At 37.3% G+C, this 22,692-nt stretch overlaps 1 protein-coding gene across 1 annotated transcript in view; it reads right to left on the bottom strand.

The window, feature by feature from the left end:
- Nucleotides 1-7,681: 7,681 nt before the first annotated feature.
- The window catches only part of LOC149064944 (orexin receptor type 2-like), a 135,807-nt gene continuing 120,796 nt past the window's right edge, over nt 7,682-22,692 (bottom strand). The window contains exons 3-7 of the mRNA XM_089255167.1: nt 21,853-22,243; nt 19,964-20,132; nt 17,926-18,038; nt 12,470-12,560; nt 7,682-8,255 (exon numbers count right to left, since the gene is read on the bottom strand). Of these exons, the coding sequence (XP_089111293.1) occupies nt 8,237-8,255; nt 12,470-12,560; nt 17,926-18,038; nt 19,964-20,132; nt 21,853-22,243 (783 nt within the window). The 3' untranslated portion in view covers nt 7,682-8,236. The remainder of the gene's footprint in view (nt 8,256-12,469; nt 12,561-17,925; nt 18,039-19,963; nt 20,133-21,852; nt 22,244-22,692) is intronic.

The raw sequence follows: 22,692 nt of genomic DNA, 5'->3' as shown, positions 1-22,692 counted from the left end.
TCAACAAAACCACCAATTTTTGCTGTAAAACTATCAATTTCCGCGAAAATAATCACAAATTTTTCGCTGTTAAACCGTCAATTTTAGCCAAAATAATCAACACCCAGTGTTAAATATACATTCTAATAACGAGAAAAGAAGGATCAAACACTATTTACATTCGAGCCTACTACAGCGAAACCTAATTAACAGGCCATCCCACTGTTGCGGTCACTACTCATTTACGGGCAGATTATGAATAAGTTTTGTTTCAAAAGTTTAAATATGGACGCCCTTTTCGTAATAGATATTTCGTAATTACAAGATTCATTGAAAGACTTGTTATTTGTGGAGATGTATGTGAAGATTAAAAGAAAGAAAATTCATCACTGCCTCTACGGGGACTCGAGCCTCGGTCTCTCGCTTGAGAGACGAGTGCTCTATCATCTAAGCTATGGAAACAGATAGAATATGTCAACCTTGGAGCGTATATATATATGTTGAAAGGCTCCGCACATTTTGTTATCTCCACAAATAACCAGTCTCAATGAATCTTGTATTAACAAGTGGAGAGGACATTTCTATATGTTTCTCGTAATTGATTGAGTAGGTTAGGATGAGAGGTCTCGTGAATGAGGAAATAATGTTTCTGAATATCGTTTATTTTCGCAAGGAAATTCCAGAAAGAAGTCTCATTCTGCAGTGAATGTTGTATAAGTAATTTCAAGGCAATGAATTTCGAATTTAGGTTCCCCCAATACTACTTTTCAAGTTTCTTCAGTTTGTTCTTTCGGCTCATTTCGTTAGAGGATCTTCACATTACGTTTATTTTTGTTTTTTTCGTGTGAGGAAGGGGGGAAAAGGAAGGGGGTCATCTCTAGGCTGTCGTATCTGGTTCCATTTGTTTTCATCAAAATGAAGAAACATCCATTAACTTAGTGAGCCTTCGTCAGAAAAATAAGGACGAGGGCGTCTTCCAAAAATGCGTCAGAAAAAGCGCATTAAGGAGATGTGAGGTGGGGAAAAAAAAGGCACCTCACATCTTTCTCGGGGCATCACTCAACGTCATCCTCAGGAAATACAACGTCGTCTTCTCGGATCTTTTCTCTAGAGTCACTCCGAGGAACTATGAGAGAAGTATCATCATCATCGATTCGAGTCTCTTCTCGTTGTGAAAAGACACATCGGTGCGTAAATGTAAAAGCCGTGCAAGTGTTACCGCTTCTGTTGATAATGGGATCTCGTCGTTAAGACGAGCGCGAACCGTTTTGCCGCTGAAAATACAGCGTCGAAAATCTTTTAGTACCATATGAAAGGAAATTGCTAGCTGATATTTCTGTTCTTGTGAACTCTCTCTCTCGTCTCTTCTCTCTCTCTCTCTCTGTTAACACAAAGGCGTCGCTTTTCCGCCACTGGAAAAGAATGGGAAAAGTGCGTGTTAGATACTAATAGCGCGTGAAAGATGTCTAATCCCTCAGTTTTTTAGGAAAAACAAGAAAAACACCCTTGACAGATAACGCAACGCATTAAACATTCAATCTTCTTTTATCAGCTTCCATTTCTCTCTCCTGTTGTTTCAAGTACGTAGGTGATGGAAATGCTCGAAAACATTCGGATCGGATCGGATTTTAGGTTTATTGGCGCAAGGACCAGTTTGGTCAAACTGCGCCAAAACACATGATTATAAAAAAGATTGTCCTTTTGTCATGTCGAAAAATTAAACACGCATGATAAAAAGCAGCATGAAAAGTAAAACAGTGACATGAATTGTAAAACTATAATTTGTTATAAAAACCAATGGCCTTGATGAAATTAAAAATGCGAGATGCATCGCTGTTGTCATTTAAAATGTCATGAAGTGAAAGATGACTATGACCAAAAGCGGTCGTAAAATGATGACGGTGATGTGAACAAGTAAAAGCATGAACAATGGTCAATGGACTTTGACAATGAGGGCACTCTGGTTGACTCTCTCGTAATAAAAGATATGATTGTGTGAGGCGACTGTGTCCTATGCGCAACCGGGCAAGCAGAACTTCCTCCTTTCGGTTAGTTCTGCAGCTCGAACGCCAATGGCCAAGTGTGGGCTTGATGGCATGCAATTTATTGTTAACTTGATTGTTCCAGTGCTCCTGCCAGCGGCGATGCATCACTTCTCGGATCGAAAACATTCGTTGTATTCGAATTTATCTTTAAACAATTTTTTGACTGAGATATACTTTTTAAAATTGCATCATTGCCGTCGATGGATTTCTTCCATTCCTCTATCAGGCGATAAAAGCTATCACGTATGGAAATCGTTTTTTTGCATAACATTATGACTTGTAAAATTGTGATCTTTTTGGCGGGGGGGGGGGGGGGGGTTTCGTGTTTTTGGTGCGACGTAGCCAGAACGACTCGAAACACCACTACTTATTTTCAAAACTATAAAAAAGAAACAATTATACAGTGCGTTCGATTTCAAATTTCAATGAACGCTGCACATTATTGAACGCTAAAACAATGTTTTTTACTTTTATAATAGTTACGTATGTACCCATGCAGGGCTGGACTTATGCAGCCTCGCGGGCTGCTGAATTTTAAGGGCCTGCAAAACGGAATAAAAATACTTCGATTACATTGAGTTTTATTTTGATATCGTAACAAAGCAATAGCTTAAACTTCTGTCCAAGACAGGGAACTCACAGATATCACAGATCTACGGTTGTGACTCCCCCCTCCTCCCGTACGGACTTGAGAAATTAGCTCGTAAATGAAAAAAAAAAGTTTTAAGGAATATCACAGGGTGATTCCTGTAGTTTCGTTTATATTTGACATCCATCTTTTTTTTCAGCCACCTTGTTGGGCAATTTTCCTGTTCTGGCCTTTGCGTTTGTATTTGTATGTGTAGTATTTGATTCTTATATGGAACCCCGGCAATGAATTTGATAATAATCGTGTAGTCGATACATGTGAACGTTAAACATTGGAATATGGATTGTGAGCTTTGTGGAGTCGAATTGTGGAATAATTTGAGGATGGTGCATGCATATAGCAGCACATACGGTGATAAGTTCAAGGTGAACTTGAGATGAACATGAGATTGTTGAATCACCGCTGTGCTCGGAAAAATTATGGGTCTGGTGTGCGCCGTATACGACTGGTATACGATTTTCAAGTATCGATCTTTTTCCCAACACAACCGTGGACGCCACTGTATACTGCTGTTGTTTTCAAAGCAATCGTAGAGCAGTGGTGTGATGTAGAATTCCCACAGCGTTACTTTTAGCAGGATTCCGCAACATGCTACACGTCGATAATGCCCATAAAAGTGATTGAGCGAGCCTTTTTGCTCACCACATCATATCCAAAGAGTTGCCTCCTTCTCCAAGGTCCCCAGAATTCAGTATATCCTTGATTTCTTTCTGCCCTCCTCGCTCTTACCAGATCATGGTCTGCCGCTTTGTCTCAAGAAGGAGATATAAGCAGGGTGGTGGAAGAAGACCAGTGCCATTCTGGAAAAAAAATATATTTCTTTCTCTTTGGTTTTCCTGAAATACGGAATGTACTCAAGCAAACCTAACACGTTGACAAAATTTCAAGCATAACGCGATCAGAGCAATTACCGAAGAAATACTGCAGTACGTCACGTACAATATGAAACCATCAAGTGGTGGGGTGCCTTTAAAGAAATAGAACCCGCTTCCAACACCTGCACCTGCTCTGATCATAGTGAATGGCACTCGAACCAACAGCGCATCGTTCGTGGCCGATAATCTGTGTGTCTCCTATTTTTTTTAATGAACTCTGAAGCGTATATACGTGTGGGAGGCTGCTCAGCTGGCTATAGTGTCAGTACCACACGAAATAGTGTGCATGGGAGTGATCAAAAAGTGCGACTCAGGGATAACCTAGAGAGCTAGGGACCAGGTCGGTGAGCGACCAAAAGAGTCAGAGGCGATAGTGAAGAGCCTTACAGAAGCGGAAAATAAGCGAGCCATCTCCCAGGAGGGGAAATTTGAAGAGAGTGCTTAAGAAAATTCAAAAGTTAGAAATTTAGAAATCTAGGATGAGAGGAAAATTTGTGCAGCTCCCTAGTGTCAAAATCATAACTCCGCCTCTGAATAAGTTTCAAATGTAATGGCTTTATAAGGTCTTGCCATGCATTAGCCTTACTTGAAGAGAATGAACGTGATTGCTGGACATGACCTACCACACGAAAAATCCTACCATAGTGATGCCGAATATACCTATTTCGTGACAGAATTTCACTGGAATTTCACTTTCAGATCTGCAGACAAATACTTTTTCGTGAGAGCATTTATAAGACACTCTCCACAAATCTGGAAATAGCTGAAGATGAAAGCCATTGTTGCTGTTTGTAATGCAGAGGACCCTTCACGCAGTCGTGAGGAATATGGCAAAACATGGCGAGCAAATTGCATTTAAATGCAGGGACATTATTTCCAACAGTTATTGTGGGGGGGGGGGGTTGTATTTATCAACAGAAATATATGATTTTCTCGATACTTTTTCGGTGGGTATCGTTTCTAATTAATTCACACTGTACTTCACTTAATTACAATGAATATTATTATTATAGTTACTATTGGAACTTAATCTCATTTTGTCATCTCGAGAAAATATCACGAAAGACGGATTATGTATTCAAACGAGGACACAGGTGTGTAAAATAACAAATACTTTTTTCTCACAGTTGCTTTCGAAACGTCTCTGAATATAACTCAGAAACGTGTCATCGTTTGGGATTTCGTTTATGCGCTTCGGCTACGGCGCACGTAACACTCTTGTCTATTCTCGTAGGGGTTTTATATTACAAAAGCTAGTGAGTTTTGTCAGAGGTATTCCTCTCTTTATTATTCCGAAGAGTCTTCATCTCGTAAAAGCGCCACCTATCTCTCCTAATGGTAAATAAGGGGTATTTTCGTTGTCTTGTTCATGAACCGGTACTTCGGGTCAGAAAGAAAATCTACCATATATTCTTTCATCTGGTACCCCCCCCCCCCCAGAACCACTAAATGCCCCTTCTTTCCCCTCGAAAATGCTTCACGTACTAGAAATCCAGGGGCGGAAAATCCACCGACAGCGAATTGCCAAAAGAAAAATTCACCGTAACGCAATTCATCTACATGGCAATTCACTGATAAGAAAATTAACCGACAAGAAATTCATAGACGAAGTGTCATAGTGAAGTGAGCGGATGAGCAGGTGAATGTGAGCCTGCAATAAGCAAGTGAGTAAGTAAGCAAACGAGTGAGTAATAAGTAAGTGAGCAAGTTAGCAAGTGGATTGATCAAGTGAACAGGTAAGTGAATGAATGAGTGAGCGAGTGAGTGAGGAGATAGGGAGTAAGTAAGTAAGTAAGATTGTGTTAACCGAGGTAGTGAGTGAATGAATAACCAAATGTTTGAGCAGGTGGGCAAATAAGCGTATGTGGGAGCAGGTGAGCGAGTGAGTGAGGAAGTTCGTTTAGTGAGCAAGTTGGGGAGTGAACAGATGAGCTATTGAGTGAGGAAGTTCATTTAGTGAGCAAGTCAGTGAGGAAGTTGGGGAGTGAACAGATGAGCGAGTGAGTGAGGAAGTTGGGGAGTGAACAGATGAGCGAGTGAGTGAGGAAGTTGGGGAGTGAACAGATGAGCGAGTGAGTGAGGAAGTTGGGGAGTGAACAGATGAGCGAGTGAGTGAGGAAGTGTTCGTTTAGTGAGCAAGTCAGTGAGGAAGTTGGGGAGTGAACAGATGATCAAGTGAGTGAAGAAATTATCAAGTGAGTTAAGAAATGAGCAAGTGAATGAGCAGTTGAGCCAGTGAATGAGCAGTTGAGCAAGTGAATGAGCAGTTGAGCAAGTGAATGAGCAGTTGAGCAAGTGAATGAGCAGTTGAGCAAGTGAATGAGCAGTTGAGCAAGTGAATGAGCAGTTGAGCGTTGAGCAAGTAAATGAGCAGTTGAGCGTTGAGCAAGTAAATGAGCAGTTGAGCAAGTGAATGAGCAGTTGAGCAAGTGAATGAGCAGTTGAGCAAGTGAATTAGTCACTCATACGTTTGCTATCTCAGTTACTCATACATACGGTTGCTATCTCCGTTACGTATACGGTTGCTATCTCAGTTACTCATACGGTTGCTGGTTCAGTTACTCATACGGTCACTCTCTCTCTTTCTCTCTCAATGGTCACTAATCACTCACACATTCACTCACTTGCTCAATCACGCGGTGACTCGCTCACTGGTCTCAGTGAATTATTTATCGGAAAACTTTCCCAGGTGACGAATGTTTTTCTAGTGACGTTTTGTTGTCGGTGGATTCTCCAAGCGGTGAATTTTCCAACCGTGAATTGTTGGCAATGAATTTTCCGTAAATGCTCGCAATCACGTGAGAGAAATTCTTCAATTTTTTTTTATCTTATAAAAGTTCATTACAATTTCAACGAACATTTTATTTTTCAGACTATAATCATTGATTTATTTTGATAAGGTAGATCCATTAATTATTTTTTCAGATATTTCCTGCATTTAAAACATATAAAAACAGTCACTTCCCCCAGTTTTTTACACAGATTATGCAAAAAAATCATTTCATGCTCAAGGTAATGTTTTTGAAGATGCTAAAAATAGAAACATTGAAACCCCAAAAAACTCCCCTTTTCCGCTGTAAACGTAGATCAATATCGTATTCGCATCAAAAAATTTCAATGTTAAAATTCAGTATATCCTCGACCCCATTTCCGTTGATGCTGGAGTTTTTAGAATTGAAATATTCCAAAACTCTGATATTTTTCATAACATTTCCATTCAATGTTTCACAATGCATTGAAACTGTTTCAAACATTTTTTTCTTCTTCTCCTGAATCGGTTTTAGGCGTGAAATAAAATAAGATTTTTTTATTTCTGGGATCAGAACTCATTCTCATTTCCGTTTGGATCACGCAAGTGAGATGGAATCGGTCGTTTTCACTGAAAAAAAAAAAACCAAAACAAAAACCGATTCGGATTGCGATGGTGATAGACAATCGTTACATTCAACATTGAAATCGAAATGTTTATGGGAAAGGCCGTTATCTTTTCACAGAATTTCCGTATCATCCCATTGAATGGCGGGGGAAATCTCTCACTACGCAACTTAAGCGATGGAATTCCACGATGGATAGCCACTTCCATGGAAGCAGATGGAAACACGTAATCTCGAGATTAGTCTCAAGCACATATATAGAGACTTATTCGATATACGTATTTGTATAGAGACCAGTGTTCTTCGACTTACAGCTGCGGTCCGGTGGATATGTGAGAAATAATTTCCGGACCAACAGGAAATAAGTAAGAAGTGGGAATATATAATAATAAATATAAATGGGAGAAATAATTTCTATGCTCAGATGGCAAAATTTTATGTAACTATTTCTGAAACTTCACAATGGCGAATTTGTAGATAATAGTTTTCCAACATATGCGATACTGTGACTTTTTGACGTATTACAATTTGCCTCCGTTGTATCCCCATATACTAAAAGGAAGAGATTAAATTTCGCTACTGTCCAAAATTTTAAAGAAAGGCTCCGGAAAGCGGGCAACTCAGTGTTTTGGGAAAAGTGACCACTGAATCTCAATTACCGTAAATTACATTACATTCCATTTACGTTGCAATAAAGATAACGAATACTAAATCTACTACAGGATAAAAAATGAAATGAAATATCGACAGAAAAATCTTGATTAAATTGGTTTATTTTCCATCATTCATAAAGTACAGCTCAAAAATATTTTTGACAGTATCACGCAACAGATAACACACATATTACATTATCAGCTAATTTACAATGCGTGTAATTAATATTTGGAGAACATAAAGTGTGCACGTTCTTGTAGGTGCGATTCACATACAAACATTTATACGTACATACATGTATAAAGATAGAATATATTCATGAATGAAAGCATATCTAACCTAAAAACAAATAAATTATAAAGTATGACAGTAAACTGCTTCACTATAACTGACATAAAATTGCTTTCTATATGGTTTAGAATTTTGGATTTCTCTTAAAATGCAAATTTAATTAGCAAAAAAGAGTAGAAATATATCTTTCTGCACCATGAAATTTTTCTCATAGTTCCATAGTGGATTTTGTAAGCACCAAATGGAAAAATGTTGACATTACTATTGTCATTTTAGTTTGTAAAGTGTTTTTGTACGAGGATTAAATCTTCCTCCTCAAGTGGTTGTTAGGATTTCCTTCAGAGTTAGGATCAGTGCTCTGTTGTACCTCTACCTTTGTGAGACACATCTAGAAATAGGCGAGAGAAATGAGAAAAAATAATGAAAGAATTAATGAAATTCTTTGAAGCAGTTTACCATCGTCTTTATTTTTACATGAATGGGGGGGGGGGGGTCTGATAAATTTTTTTACATATGTACACAGTTCTTTTTCTACTGAAACATCTAGATATTTATCATGTTATTAATATCTCTGCTGGGTTGAATTTGAACTATTGAATTCAGTAGAAATATAAAATTATTGAACCGATACTTATACCATGCCTCAAAGCTTCTATTACTTTTGTTCCCATCTGCACAGACTTGTTCTTTCTTTGGTAAATTGAGATACTGTACTCGATGGTATGCATAGGAGATGTTGAGTGCATGTGAGCGTTTTCACCGCGCGCGTTTACGCAATGGAGCAGCTTAAAAAGAACATCCTGCGCGGTGTATAAGATGTACAACTCACATAAAAGGAAGAAAAAAAAATCGCAACGATAAATACATGCAAGGCGCAGACATGAAACCTGCGTAATTAGAAAGCTTACATTCTTAGTTCTACTGGCGGAATTAGCACTTTGTGATTGGTTCCTACGAGTAAAGAAGATAGTAAAATGTCACGGGGAGTGGAGTTTAGTTTCGCCAAATAACTCGCCAACTTTGATACTGTGAAACTGAAAATATTGCGTATAAATGAAACAATTTTTTTTTAATAAAGTACGGTAATATATATTCTTCACTTAAATAAATTTTTATACCTCAGGAAAAAAATTAATTTTTTCTAAAATTAATTTTTTTTAAGAAAATCTGAGATTTTCTTGATGCAGATTAAATAGTGCTACCGATTTTGTTACTGCGCTTTTTTTCGCCGAGAGGTTGAAATAGAAACATTGTATTAAAAAATTATAAAGAATAATTATCAGTGATTTCTAAACAAAAGAAAAATTAAATTCCATTCGAAAAATATACATTTCACTTTGTAAAAACACACGTGACCAAAAACTTCTTCAATTCCCCAAAATTCCATTACTGGTTGATGATATTTACATATACGGATTATATGATGAACAAAGTTCTTTTTCAAAGTGGTGAAATTCGTATCTCCTCGGTTTGTATTGAAATTTAAAGTTTTACAACTGTCAGTGCTGACCACATGCATCGCAGCTGGAGAAAAATAGAGAGTTTGAGAGGGGAAAAAAGGGTAAATATATTATTTTCTCAAAGAAAATAATACTTTTTACATCGGAACACTCTCAAAGATTGCCTGGTAAATTCCCAAAGAAGTATCGTTCACCTGTCAGTTTTGAAAGTACTTTTCTGTTAAAAAAATACAATGAAGAATAATAAATCAAAGATCGTCAAAAAATGAAAATGGAAGAAATAAGAAAAAAATGTACCTGAATGCTTTTAAAACTGGGTTCGAACCCACAACCAGCGTCGTGAGAAGTCCCATACTCTACCTACTACTACTACACCACACATATACCTCATCCACATTCCTCTGCGGAACTCATCTGCCATCAGTTCATCTAACTGAGTGAAGGTGGAATGATTGAATAATTGTACAGTTGTAGGCCTGTTGCTCTCTGCGGTGAGACTTTATAAAGCGGAGATCGGCCCTCATTCACTCCTCGAAGTTGGGAACCACAAAAGAGCCGACTTCAGTCGATCACCACGGTGGAGACGTTGGAATTCCATCCTCTGCTCCTCGCGTTGAGTTCCTCACTATGACAACTCAACCACCACAGCGCCATGCTCACACTCTACCTGCTACATAACAGCAGATACCGAATTCCTGCTGCAACTGAATAGACAAAATAAAAACGCCATTCAACTTCGTCAAATGAAATTTTGCCAAGTAGTTTTCTATAAGTGACGTGTTAGTTCATTGCAACCGACCACAAAATGCTAAACTCCTCTTTTTTTTTTCCCTGGTATGCATCTAGGAATGTAAACTTTGTTTACACGCAGCCTGGAACAAGGGGCGATGAAGGGTATTTAGAAAATTCAGAAAGACATCTGGGCTGAGATCGATATTATTTGTATTATTTTCCAATAATATATGAATGTTTCAACATTAACATTTATGAAATTAGTTATAAAGAAGGTAACCCGATTAAATTTAGAGGTAAGTGCGCAGAAAAAAAACCAAATTTTTTTCACAAATTTTGAATGAACTGAATATTTTCAAAGGTCTTGTATTGCAACATTCTTTTTCGTCAAAACTAAGTTTTTTGTAAGAAAAGGGACATGTTTTACGGACAGTTTTGTTTCAATGTCTTCAAACGTTGGATGGTTTATTGACATTGATATTACCTATATTTAACGAGAGAATTTCTTAATTTCTTATCGAAATGATTTCAAGAATCTTTATGGCAGAAAATATGGATAAGTTTTAACGATATATTTAGAAAAAAAGAGATGCTGTTGAAGTTGACATGCGGAAAGGATGGAAAGCTCTCATTAATTTATGCAAAAACGTATTCACAAAATGTAGGAAAAAAAAATTTAATTCCCTAAAACTCCTTAAGTGAAAAAATTTCCAAATGTTTCTTAAAGTTGGTTCTTGTTATCGGGATGCAAATTCGTGCATCAAATCCCTTAACCATTTTTGATGTAAAAATAAAGTCATACCATAAAATTTCCCTTAAAACATTTTCAGTAGCTTGTAACAAGTTATTTTTTGAATCTTGTAGCCTACTTGAACAAGGAACAGAGGTGCTGCCATCTACCTTCCAAACCAAAATTGTTAAATTAGCAATAAGTAAATTTTTTCAATGCGAAAAGTTTTTTTCCCTTTTATATACAATATACTGTATTCTGGAACCATAATAATATTTTGATATTTTTTAAACATGGCATGAAAATATATCACGAGTTAACATAATGTGTAAATCATTTTTAGACTCACATATTATCCCACTCTCCTCTATAGCAGGGGTACAACCTACGGCCCGCAAGTAAAATGTGGGATGACAAGTGATTCCATACGGGCCGCGAAAGGTTTCACCGTAGCAAAGTATCAATACACACACAGCACGATAAGCACCTAAGCTGACCATAATCCCTTCACAAAATTACGGTAAATTATGATCCATGCAGGATATCACCAATTATCGCAAAAAGAAAAAAACTGCAAATACTAGAAAAGTTTCCAATTACAAAACAACGAAAATTGCCAAAGGAAAGTGAAGTTGCCAATCATAGCGGAAACAATTGTCAAAAGGAAGTGAATTTTCTATCTATTGCTAAAATTGCTGGAAAATTGCCAACGGCGGGAAACAGGGCTACTGCAAGTCGTGATGGGTAAAAATGATACTCCAAACAATACGCATGTTTGAAACATGCGTGAGATGAATATCCTTTTATGACTGAATTAATCATGATTGAATCATAATTAACGTAATATGATTTATAGTCATGAAAATATTCTTAATCCCGAAAAATCAATTTAGCCATGCTGAAAATGAAAGAAAAGAAATAGGGATGACCAAAATTAGCTTTAAAATTACGTTGATGTCCCGTAAAATACGGGTAATATGGTCACCTAACATACAAAAATTTTTCTTTTTATTTTATGCTATATTATTTTGGCTGGAACCCCAATAATATTTCTTTCAAACCTGTGATGGAAGTATATCACTATTTAAAATAATGAAAATAATTTTTGTGGAGTTTTACATGTTTTCTCTCCACTATCTATAATGAAGGGTAATGGGTCTTCCGAAATATGCAGAAAGCATTCGTGATTCAAAATATGTTTTCGCAATTCCTTTGCCAAACTATATAAGTAGTTATGAAGTGGAATGGTTACAAATGCTGATACCATGATTTACGACATGCCCGAATCCCATAAATATGGAATATATGTACACACGTGGGAAGTGCATTTCGTATTCAGAATACAGAATTGTTAGAGTTGAGTTTTATATCGGAGATTTCTTTCCGGTTTTAGATGTATGGTATCGCTGTTACGTGGGTTTGTTTCATCTGTATAATAATACGCATCCGTTCTGAATAACAACGAACTAATTTCCTTAGAGGATATAACAGTGCTTCCTTGTCTTAAGAAATTGTTCGCCGGGAGCGTGATTCTGGTTTGTTTCTGTTATAAAAGTTGGTTGTTTGCACGGAAAACGGGTCATTTTCCTCTCCTCGAGTACGGTTCATTTTGCCGGTGCCGCCTTTTTCTCCAAGACCGTGAGATTAATATTATCCACCTGAGTAACAGTTGTATTATACCTATTTCGATCAGTGGTACCCGTTTCGCTCCTCTGGGACTTGGCGCAGCAATGGCAGCACAGGAAGTTTCTGAATTCCTTCCGGAACTTTCCTGGGAATCGGAAAAAGGAGAAGGAAATAATTAGCGAATGAAGATACTGATTATTTATCAGATACAGTAACAACAGCGGGAGCAACATGCGTTTGGATTTCTTTCATTTTGAGAGAATTTATTACATATGTATCGGATGTTGGTTCTTTTTGGCTGGTCGTCCACCGGAAGCTACTAAGTGGCATGTATGCCTCAACATGAGAGTTGAGTTGACTTGAACGAGTCGAGCTGCCTGTTCTCCCTCACACGGCGATACTAAAAAAATTCCGAAAGCCCGGGAAAATAGGTAAAAACAACGCAGTGTTTAGTTTACCTTCTTATCCGATAAATCGAGACGAAAATTACCCATACATTGAAAATAGTATTGATCGTTACACTATTTGTTACGCTCAACGGATCAATCGAATTCTGTGCACTATACGGAATTAGAAAAGTGCTTTACCTGGAATCGATAGATCCGCTGGTTACATATCAGCCCTGATGAGTGACTGCTAATAATCCTTAATTACTTAATTAATGTAACTGAAATTCACGTTGTAGATATCCAACTGGAGGGAGTTGTAGTTCCAAAACATGAAGATTTATTTCCTTTTAAAGTTGACTATGCTGATACCATACAGAAACAAAAAAAATACATTACTTTGTTTAATTTGGAAGTGTACGAGGCTTTCCCATATGCTCCCACACCCACGAATCCATTCGAATGGACTATACACATTCCATTCGAGAAAGATTTGGGGTTAGGGTCGCATCAGAGAACATTTCAGTAGAAAATAAAAGTTACTTATACTATGACTGTTTATCTTGTTACAAAATTCAGCGTCAGGAACCTCTCGTATAAGCTCGTCAATCTTACGGTTGCGCAACAAATGTTTGCGTTCGACTAGCATTCAAGTCGCCAAGTGACTCATTTGTGTAGGATATTTCGTCGCCAATGCGCCAATATCCTCGTGTGGGGAGCTCTGTAAAAATGTACCCGTCAATAGGCTGGACACCGAGTCTTCTATCAGTTGCCAGACTTTAGTATCCCCATGTGAGGAGGCCCCAAGACTCACACGCGAATTGTTATGACTCGTGGTGTCTTCCAGTGGGCGACTAGCTTTTATCTAGGGCTACACTCATGTCCAGCCTGGCGTAATAGTTATTCGTAAATACAGGGTGCTCATAAAATATCTTTGCCGATAAGAGCTTCTATCGGCCGCAAAAATCAACGAATGCAAAAGACATTCATTAAAACATATACAATAAATAGAATAGCGTTGTTGCTAAATAAACATTCAATAAAATTTGATTTAGGCCTGCTGGAAGGGCTTTTCAGTCCCTTGAGGACACAAAGTGTTTGATTGTATTATATGTGCGTTTATTATATTTGGTATTTGTGTGTTATATTCTTGCATTAGTGTATCATATGTTTGAATTTGTGTGTTACATGCTTGAATTTGTGTATTATATGTTTGTATCATTGAAATAGGAAAAAACATCGATATATAGCTATATAGCCGTTTCAAAGTATGCGCTCAAGAAAAGAAAAACGAAACCCCCCCTATCTCTCACGGTTGCAGCCACAGTAAAAATATTTTTGTAAAAGTCCGCACTCACTTTTATGCATTGCGCACAAGTGATTGGAGCACTAAAAAACCCTAAATGATGTGGAAATATAATATACCCTATACTACTAAAATGAAGACCACGGTTGACTTTGTAGAAAAATATTTAGTTAATGAGTTACACTTTTTTTTTTTTCAGCCAAACTCACAGACCCCCCCTTCCCCCATGGAAGCTCTTTGGGAGTCCATAGACCCCTGGTTAAACACCCTCGCTCCAAGTCATTTAGATTGCGTTAGCGAGGTTCAAAAGTTCCTGAGCTAGTCATCCGAGTACTCCCTAGATCACCTTATCGTACGCGAGACGAGTTCAATTAACCATTATCAAAAGTTGATCTATCTATCTTCACTGGATCCTGAGTTAACAGCACTTTTCCGTGTCCCGTGTTAATGATCCTGCAACAACTTAGAATCATTACCCCCTGTCTCAAAGTGATTTTGGTTTGCCCTCTAAGAGCGAAGAGATAATTAATTCGAACAAGGCGAAGAGGAAAAAGAATATAAGGCTATATTTTTGGTGGTACTCCGGTATATATCATTTAAGAAAACCTTTTAATGATCCAACTGGAACTTTAAATTGATTTGCCACCCCAAGCACCATAGTAGTTCAACATAGACACATCATTATTAGTGAAGGAAAAACCTGTGCATTATAAAGATATTCAGGGGAATATATACGGGGTGTTTTAGAAAGTATTCCCTGACTTTGAAATGACAAATCTTAAATGGGCAAGCGCTTGGAATTTTAAATGAACCGCTTTACGAAATTAACTACGATTTTAATTCACGGAAGGCATTACTGTCACTTTATTCCCAACTCACAGTGGAAATTCGGTTATAACGAGCGGTTCGGTTATTTTAGACGACTTTATTTTTTCTTTACCTTTAAATTTTTGATTTTGTATGTCGTATTTGTTGCATCTATGATCACCATGTATCATTCGCAATTATTTTGTATCTTTTCATAATTGCATTGTTGTCTATATATGCCCATATATGTATAAATACATATATAACTAGTATAACTAATTTTCGTGGGCCCCACTCGTGGCCTGCAGGCGATGTGCGTCTGTGCACCATGTATCATTCGCAGTTCTTTTGCTAATTGCATTATTGTGTGTGTGTGTGTGTGTATACAGTCAAACCTCGTTAATGAGTCACTCTTGGGATAGCAAAAATATGGCTTAGTAAGCGGAGTGACTCGTTAAACGGAGTAAGCCATAGCTGTGCCAATTCCTACCTGAGGACAATTGGGACTTCCAAAAAGTGACACGGTAAGCGGAGTGACGTGTTGACCACGTGACGCACTAACGAGGTTTGACTGTGTATATATATATATATATATATATATATATAACTTGTATAACTAGTTTTCGTGGGTCCCACTCGTGGCCTGCAGGCGATGTGCGTCTCTGGTCTCTGCACCTGCCCATGTTCCCCCATATCTTTCTATTGATGTATATTTTCATGTAAAACAAGTGGGGAAGTGTGTGTGTGTGGGGTGAAGTTGTATGAGGGATCCTGCTTCTGGTTGGCTTGTGGCTTGGTGTGGGTGGTTTGCTGGTCTTGGATGTCATTGGATTTTTCCACCGTGGCCCACGTCTTCTGAGACGGACCAGCTTATATCCCCTCGTGGGACAGAGCGGGGGGGTCACGGTTGGTCTGGTGGTGGTTCGGTTATCGAGCAATTCGCATAACGAGCAAAAATTTTGAAGAAGAAAAAAATTGATTCGATCGACGAGCGATGATTCGCATTGCAAGAAAAAATTTTGAGCTTTGTTCATTTATTGTCACGTTTTCACAACTATGCTGATGATTTTTCGCTTTCGTGCACACACTTACTGTGGAATTATAGGTAATGTTCTTCCCTACAGTGTCTGGTCAGCGTGCCTAGAGGGTGTTAATGAGAAGTCCCTCACTTTTCAAATGTGATTAGATAGATGTGTAAAATGCGGGAATCCGTGGGAAATTCTGTAGAAAACTACAAATGAAATAGAAGCACAGAGTAAAGGAAGCAATATATATGAATCTGTCCAACGATACACTGCAATTTCCCATCTCCGAGAAATCCTAAACAGGAGACAAAAAGCAAGTGTCATTGGATACGTTCTTTTTAAAATCACACAAAAAGAATAAGAATGCAAACAACTGAGTCCGTAAATCGTCCGACACGAGATAGTCCTCTTCTCTCTCGTTGTTTAGAGTAAGTTGATTTCTATAGATTATCGTATCGCATGTTTGTTTATGGCGTTACAACACTGTACATATTTCACTTGTAAGCTCTAATACTTCACTTCTCTTTCTGTGTGTGGCCCCCCTTTTTATCTGTGACTCCCCCTTTTAGAGTGTCCCAGGGCCACAAACGGGTCACATGGCATCTGATTGCGAACTACTGTAGTTTTTATATCACAGGGCAAAGAAAAATCATTTCACTGATAATTTTTCAGACATTCAACAAAAACATCAACCATTAAATATGTTATTTACGTTAGATTGTGCAGTGGTTCTTAACATGGTGCCATATGGCCCTCTAGCCTCTCTGGGATATTTTGGGGAGCACTGGTGAAAAACAGAGAAAGAAGTGATGGATTTCAAGTGAATTATGGTAGGAGAAAATATTAATACTTTTTCTGAATCCAGCATAGCATGGAACCAAGACAATCTAAATCCGCGGGCCCATATGGGCAGGGCCCGGGCCCTCATATACTTTGAGGGGCACATGATGAGATCTGGTACTACAACTTCTGGATGTAATTAATATGCAAGCTTTTACTTCTCTCCAGGTAAGTACGGGTGACCCCAGAACACATTTTCAGTACCGTCTCAATACGTGGGTCCACCCTGGAACGGCCCGGGGCCTCAAGTTTGAAAGGGTAGCTCATGATAACGGCATTTGGTCAAAATTTTTAAGAGCTTCAATATGTGAATAGCATACTAGACAGGCATTTCTATCCAAGTACGGGGCCCTAGAAAAATTACTGTATGCAAGGTGGGGAAGCCGATGGGGCTCTTACGACGACCCTGCACTTTTCCTGAGGACCCATGATGTATGTTGAGACGTCCTCCCCGAAAGAGGGAAGTTCACTGATTTGTAGCCCACGATAAGTGCGGGCCAAGGTTAATATCTCTGAAAATTCATTGACTCGCCGAATATATATATGTATTTTATTGTATTATATATATTATCATTATTGCATTGTATTATTGATTAAATGGTGTTCTTAAGTTATTTTTATGTGAATGAATAATTGTGGAACGAATTATCCGTGTTTGCATTATTTCCTATGGGGAAGTTTGATTCGAATAACGAGCACGTTTGCTGAACAAATTAAGCTTGTTAACCGAAGTTCCACTGTATTTAGTTAGGGTTATTTTTGAAGGCAATAATTGCTTACAGCAGCGGTTCTCAACCTCTTTTGCCTAGCGAGCCCTTTTTAAAGTCTATAATTTCTCTGACGGAGTGTCTTGTTTATTTATTTGTCAAATTTGCCGATTTTTTTTATCTTCCCCGAGTGGCCACGGAGCACCCTGGAAGTACACACGAAGCCCTGGGGGCTGCACGGAGCATAGATTGAGAACCACAGCTTTTCTGTAAGACATACGAATCCATCGCAACTAACGCATTGTTCATTGCATTCAAGCATTGGCCGTCTTCACTTCAAGTTTACAAACTCTTTCCTAAATTTCCAATAATAAGTGAAATGACATAAAACATGGTGTTTGATGTAAAGGAAAAACAAAAAGCTTTCATTGAAACTCACCGTTCATGAAATTGTATATGATGGGATTTATGGAACTATTAGCATAGCAAAGCCAGTGAGAAATTAGAGACACTACTGTCAGTTGCGGAGTTTGTCTTATTCCTATCGTATACCTATAAACCAAAATAAATGACAATATCCTATAAATTTCCACTGAAGTTTGAACAGGATTCATTATCGTTTGATAAATTTTTCATACTATGCACAAATATGTCCATTATAAACTCCTATTAAGTTATTGAAACAAATTGTCTCTTTTGCGAAATGAAGATCCCTCACATTATTTCGTAAAAGTGGAAATGTTATCAGTAAATTGATTCAAACCCATGAAATCGAATGATCATGAAAAGCCAATATTTTCATTGTTGTGTGTTTTTGAATTAAAATTCTATAAGAATAGTTTCAAGATAAACTTATGTAAAAATCGAAATTTTCTTTGAATCATTCAATTATTCGTAATGTGGCAGACGTGATGACAGTGAAATTGATGTTTTTATTTAACGCTGACTTTATTGACATCAGGATAGATATGAAATAACTCGGAATACATATATATATAAGAATTACGGTAATGTAACTGTTTGTTTCCATATACCATTCCTTATTGTGAAATTTGTTTCGTGTTTGAAATCTTGCCTATGTATATTTTCGTGAAGATTCAAGAAGATAAATCAGGAAATATACGTTTCATATTGTTTACGGTCAAAATGATAACGAGGTGAATTGAAAATTTTATTTAATTACTAAATTATTATACCTTTCTAGTGTAAAATATAACTTCTGTTTACCTCTAGAGAAAAATGTTATGCAAACATATATTTTTGTTTGAAAATTGCTTGCTAAATGCTCAAAAATCCGTTCTGAATAACTTGATTTAAATGAATTTAATAACCGTATTCCCCCTGCATTAGCCGCATGCCGGGGAACAAAGAGGGAGACCAGTATGCCGGGAATACTCGTACTTTCTGACATGCCGAGAAATTCGAGTCATAGATTCTAGAAAATTGTTGCATATATATGGGTTCGAAGAATCGATTGAATATTGGCTGATTTGAACCTTGTCTGTTCTCAACATTCGAGAACCGTTTCTGTTTTAAGAGCTACGTGTTGGAGATCGCGTTCGAATTTGAAGTTTAACATATTTTGCTGCACTAAATTTTTGTTTATTGCAAATTTCGGATACTAAGCACATCCGTTCTCATAGATTAGGAGTGGTATTCACCGACATGGTTTAAACTATAGTCAGAATTTTTGGATAAGAGATCGACACAGATTGGTTAAATTCAGGTTTTTAACCAATCTATGTTTATCTCTCATCCAAAAGTTGTGACTACAGTCCAAACCATGTCGGTCAATACGGCCCTTAATGAGCTAAATTTTAAAAATAAGTAGATCGCGAAGTATTTTTGCATTCATTTATCATCTGTTAAAATTTGAAACAGAGCAGAAAATTGAAAAATTGCACTGCAAGGCATATTATCATACAAAAGTGACAACATATTTCTTCAAATCTCTCCAAACATACAAATCATATTATTTGCATTCGTAGTAGGCTGGCAATAATTAGGTTAGAGCGATAAAAAAATGCTTAACTTTTGTTATTGTTATCAAATTCCAGGAGAAAACATGTCCGCTACAACGAAAACTGTTATTTTATCCCGATTCACGTATTTGATACATATTGATATCGGTCTTGACGAATCAATTACGAACGAACTTGCGAACTTGGCTTTTTTCGGCCTACCGGGAAAGGACCAGGCCCCAACATTAAAAAAAAAGTTGGCGTCCCCCGATTTTTACGGCATGCCGACAAATTAGAATACGGTATTCGATATTTAAATTTTTCTAGGAGATAACGAAAACTTAATAATGTAGGCACCACATCAGTGTAAAATGTCACAAGACTTCAGAATAATATTATTAAAAACCTAAGCGCAGCGGTGGATAGCGAAGAGAAACACGTTAAATATGTCTTTGGATTAATATTTTGATGCATGTGTTCACGTGAAAAGCAATGCACAAAAGATCATTTATATACCTGAGTACATTTATCAGATGTACGGGAAAATAGCATATTCCGAAAACGACAACTACTGCGATCAACATTTTAGCTGCTTTTCTCCTCGATTTTATTTGACCTTCGCAACTTGGATTTGCAGCGATCAGTTGGACAGTCGTTCCGTTTCTGCCATTCTGCATTGCCATTGCTAATGCAAACAAAAGAAAACGTTTATATAATAAAATAGTATTTACAGATTAGTGTGTAATATGAACTAATATATGGATGTTTTCTCCGCATTATTCCCATATCCAGGCATGATAATATCACGTTTCATTAAACAATGTTTGAAAATCATAGAAAGTAAAATTTGTAAATAATACAACTTTTCTATATTCCATACTTCAATATACTCTAAGATGTGAAAATAAAAGGTGTGGGCATGAAATTTAGTTTAACCTACTATTTTGAAATATTACATTTACATGCCCTCTCTTTCTTTCTTAATGACATGTGATTAATTTTACATGGTTTCTTATATCATTACCTACTATTGTCGTAAATTACAGCTGCCATCAGCATTAAATACCGATTCGATTCTGTTATCGGAGATGTTATCATTTTCAATAGAAGCTATTACCGTATTCTCCTACGCAGGCGCGGATCCAGGGCAATAGCGGCGGGAGGGGCCGACTTTATTGTGTAGCACAGTCGGATCGTCCCGTATTTTACAGGACAGACAAAATTTTCCCACGCTATTCGGATCGCCCCTCCCTAGATCCGGTCCTACTCTATCGTAAAATCAGCAGATGAGGATTTCACTACATAGAGAAAAAGTTATGAGTGTATAGGAAGTACTGGAGCGGCGTATAATAAGCTTTTGAACGTTCCATTCATCAAAAATGACATCAATAATGTGTGTGTGAAAAGAGTTGTTTGTCAAGTGATTTTGTGGAAAGACGACAAATGGTGCACACCATTTGAAAATCTTGAAAAAAAATTAATTAATTAATATATATATTCAAAACATTTCTGATCTCTCAAAAAAAATTAAGCCGGGAATAACACGCAGCTGTATTATACCTACTAAGAAATTCCAATTTTTTTCGAGCTTTCTTCAATCCACGAATTTATACGCAGTAAAATACGTAGATTTTCGTTTATTCATAATTGGCCACAACAGGCGTTAAAAATTATAGGATATATTTTTTTTTAAGATTTTCCACTTTTTCTGCCTTTACGGCATTTAATATACAATTTTTCCCTCTCAATAACATTCAGATTTAAAAATATGAGAGATTAATGTAATTGAACCTGTTTTTTTAAGTACACACACAGTGTATTTCATAAATTCGCGAGGAGTTTAAACATTCATAAAAAATTGAAGGAATTGGTAAATTTTTGAATGCGCGTTTGGTTTGCGAAAAAACTATTTTCACGAAGAAGTTTTTTGGTTTAAAGAAAAAGTTCAGATTTCTGTCAATAGAGTACGCTGCGTGAAAGAAAATCATAGAATTATGAACCTGAATCTTTCTTCAATTACTTCTGGATCCCAAACGTTTGTAAAGCTTCAGCCAATAACAGGAGAATTCAGAAATGAGCTTTTAATCGCACACCCTGCATTTTATAGGACTCTGATTAGCATATTTCCGAAGATTTGCTTCCCTGCAGCGTCCTCTATCAACAAAAAATTTAACTAATTTTTTTTCTATAACCCGTTTGTGAGAATAATTTTTTTCGCAAACGAAACATCCAAATATGCCAATTCCTTCAAATTTTACGAATTTTGAACAACAACCTTTATTTGCGTGGCAACTTTTTATAAGTAACATGAATCTCAGTATGGCTTTTTAATGGAAATGAGAGGGACATTGATATATTGAAGATTTTCCTGAAGATGCATAAACATTCTTGTGTAATTTACTTACTCGTCCTAGCTACGTGCCGATTGGATTCCGAAGACCCAGGTATGTTTTTGTTCCACAATACTCGCACAATCTGATAGTAAGTCACCGTCATGAGGATGAACGGGGCGATGTACAGTACAGCCACGAGGATCAGTTGGTAAATCTGACTACTTCCTTCGGCCCAGGTGTACGTACAGTCGGTCAAGTACAAGGTCTCCAACGGAAGAGGCTGCCGGATATCCAATACGAAAGCATCTGGCAAAGCGATGACGATGGAGAACAACCAGATCACGACGATTGAGATTTTAGCTCTGGATGAAGTACTTTTGAAGCGGAGCGGGTGGCAGATAGCGTACCATCGATCGATCGAAATGAACGTCAAAGTCAGCACCGAAACAGACACTGAGACACTCTGAGACAGAAAAAAAAAGTAATTAAGCATAGGACTAATTTCTTATACGATGATGGAATTCACGGCACTTTAGTCTGGATGACATTCACTATATCTCACACTTTAAAAAGGGTACTTTGCACTTTGAAATGGATGCACTTTAAAAGGGTACTTTGCACTGTAAAACGAATATATATATACTTCACACTTCAAAAAGGATACTTTCCATTTTAAAACGAATGCTTTGTTGTTTAATACGGGTATACTTCGCACTTTAAAGCGGATACTTTCCACTAAATATCCGTTTTATTGTGGAATACTGCATCCAACGGAGTTTTTGTAACGATTATTTATCGTTATTGCTTGCTAATCGGTGAATAATTATGACATATAAAAAAGCAAAATAGTTAATTAACTGTTAAATGATTAATTAACGATTTCACTCTCATTTTTCCATGACGGTTCGCTGC

Source organism: Pholcus phalangioides, unplaced genomic scaffold (genome assembly GCF_987345545.1).
Source record: "Pholcus phalangioides strain wild (caught in Gottingen) unplaced genomic scaffold, Ppha-v1.0 ptg000042l_1, whole genome shotgun sequence".
NCBI classification, from domain to species: domain Eukaryota; kingdom Metazoa; phylum Arthropoda; class Arachnida; order Araneae; family Pholcidae; genus Pholcus; species Pholcus phalangioides.
This window is presented reverse-complemented; position numbering and strand designations above follow the sequence as displayed.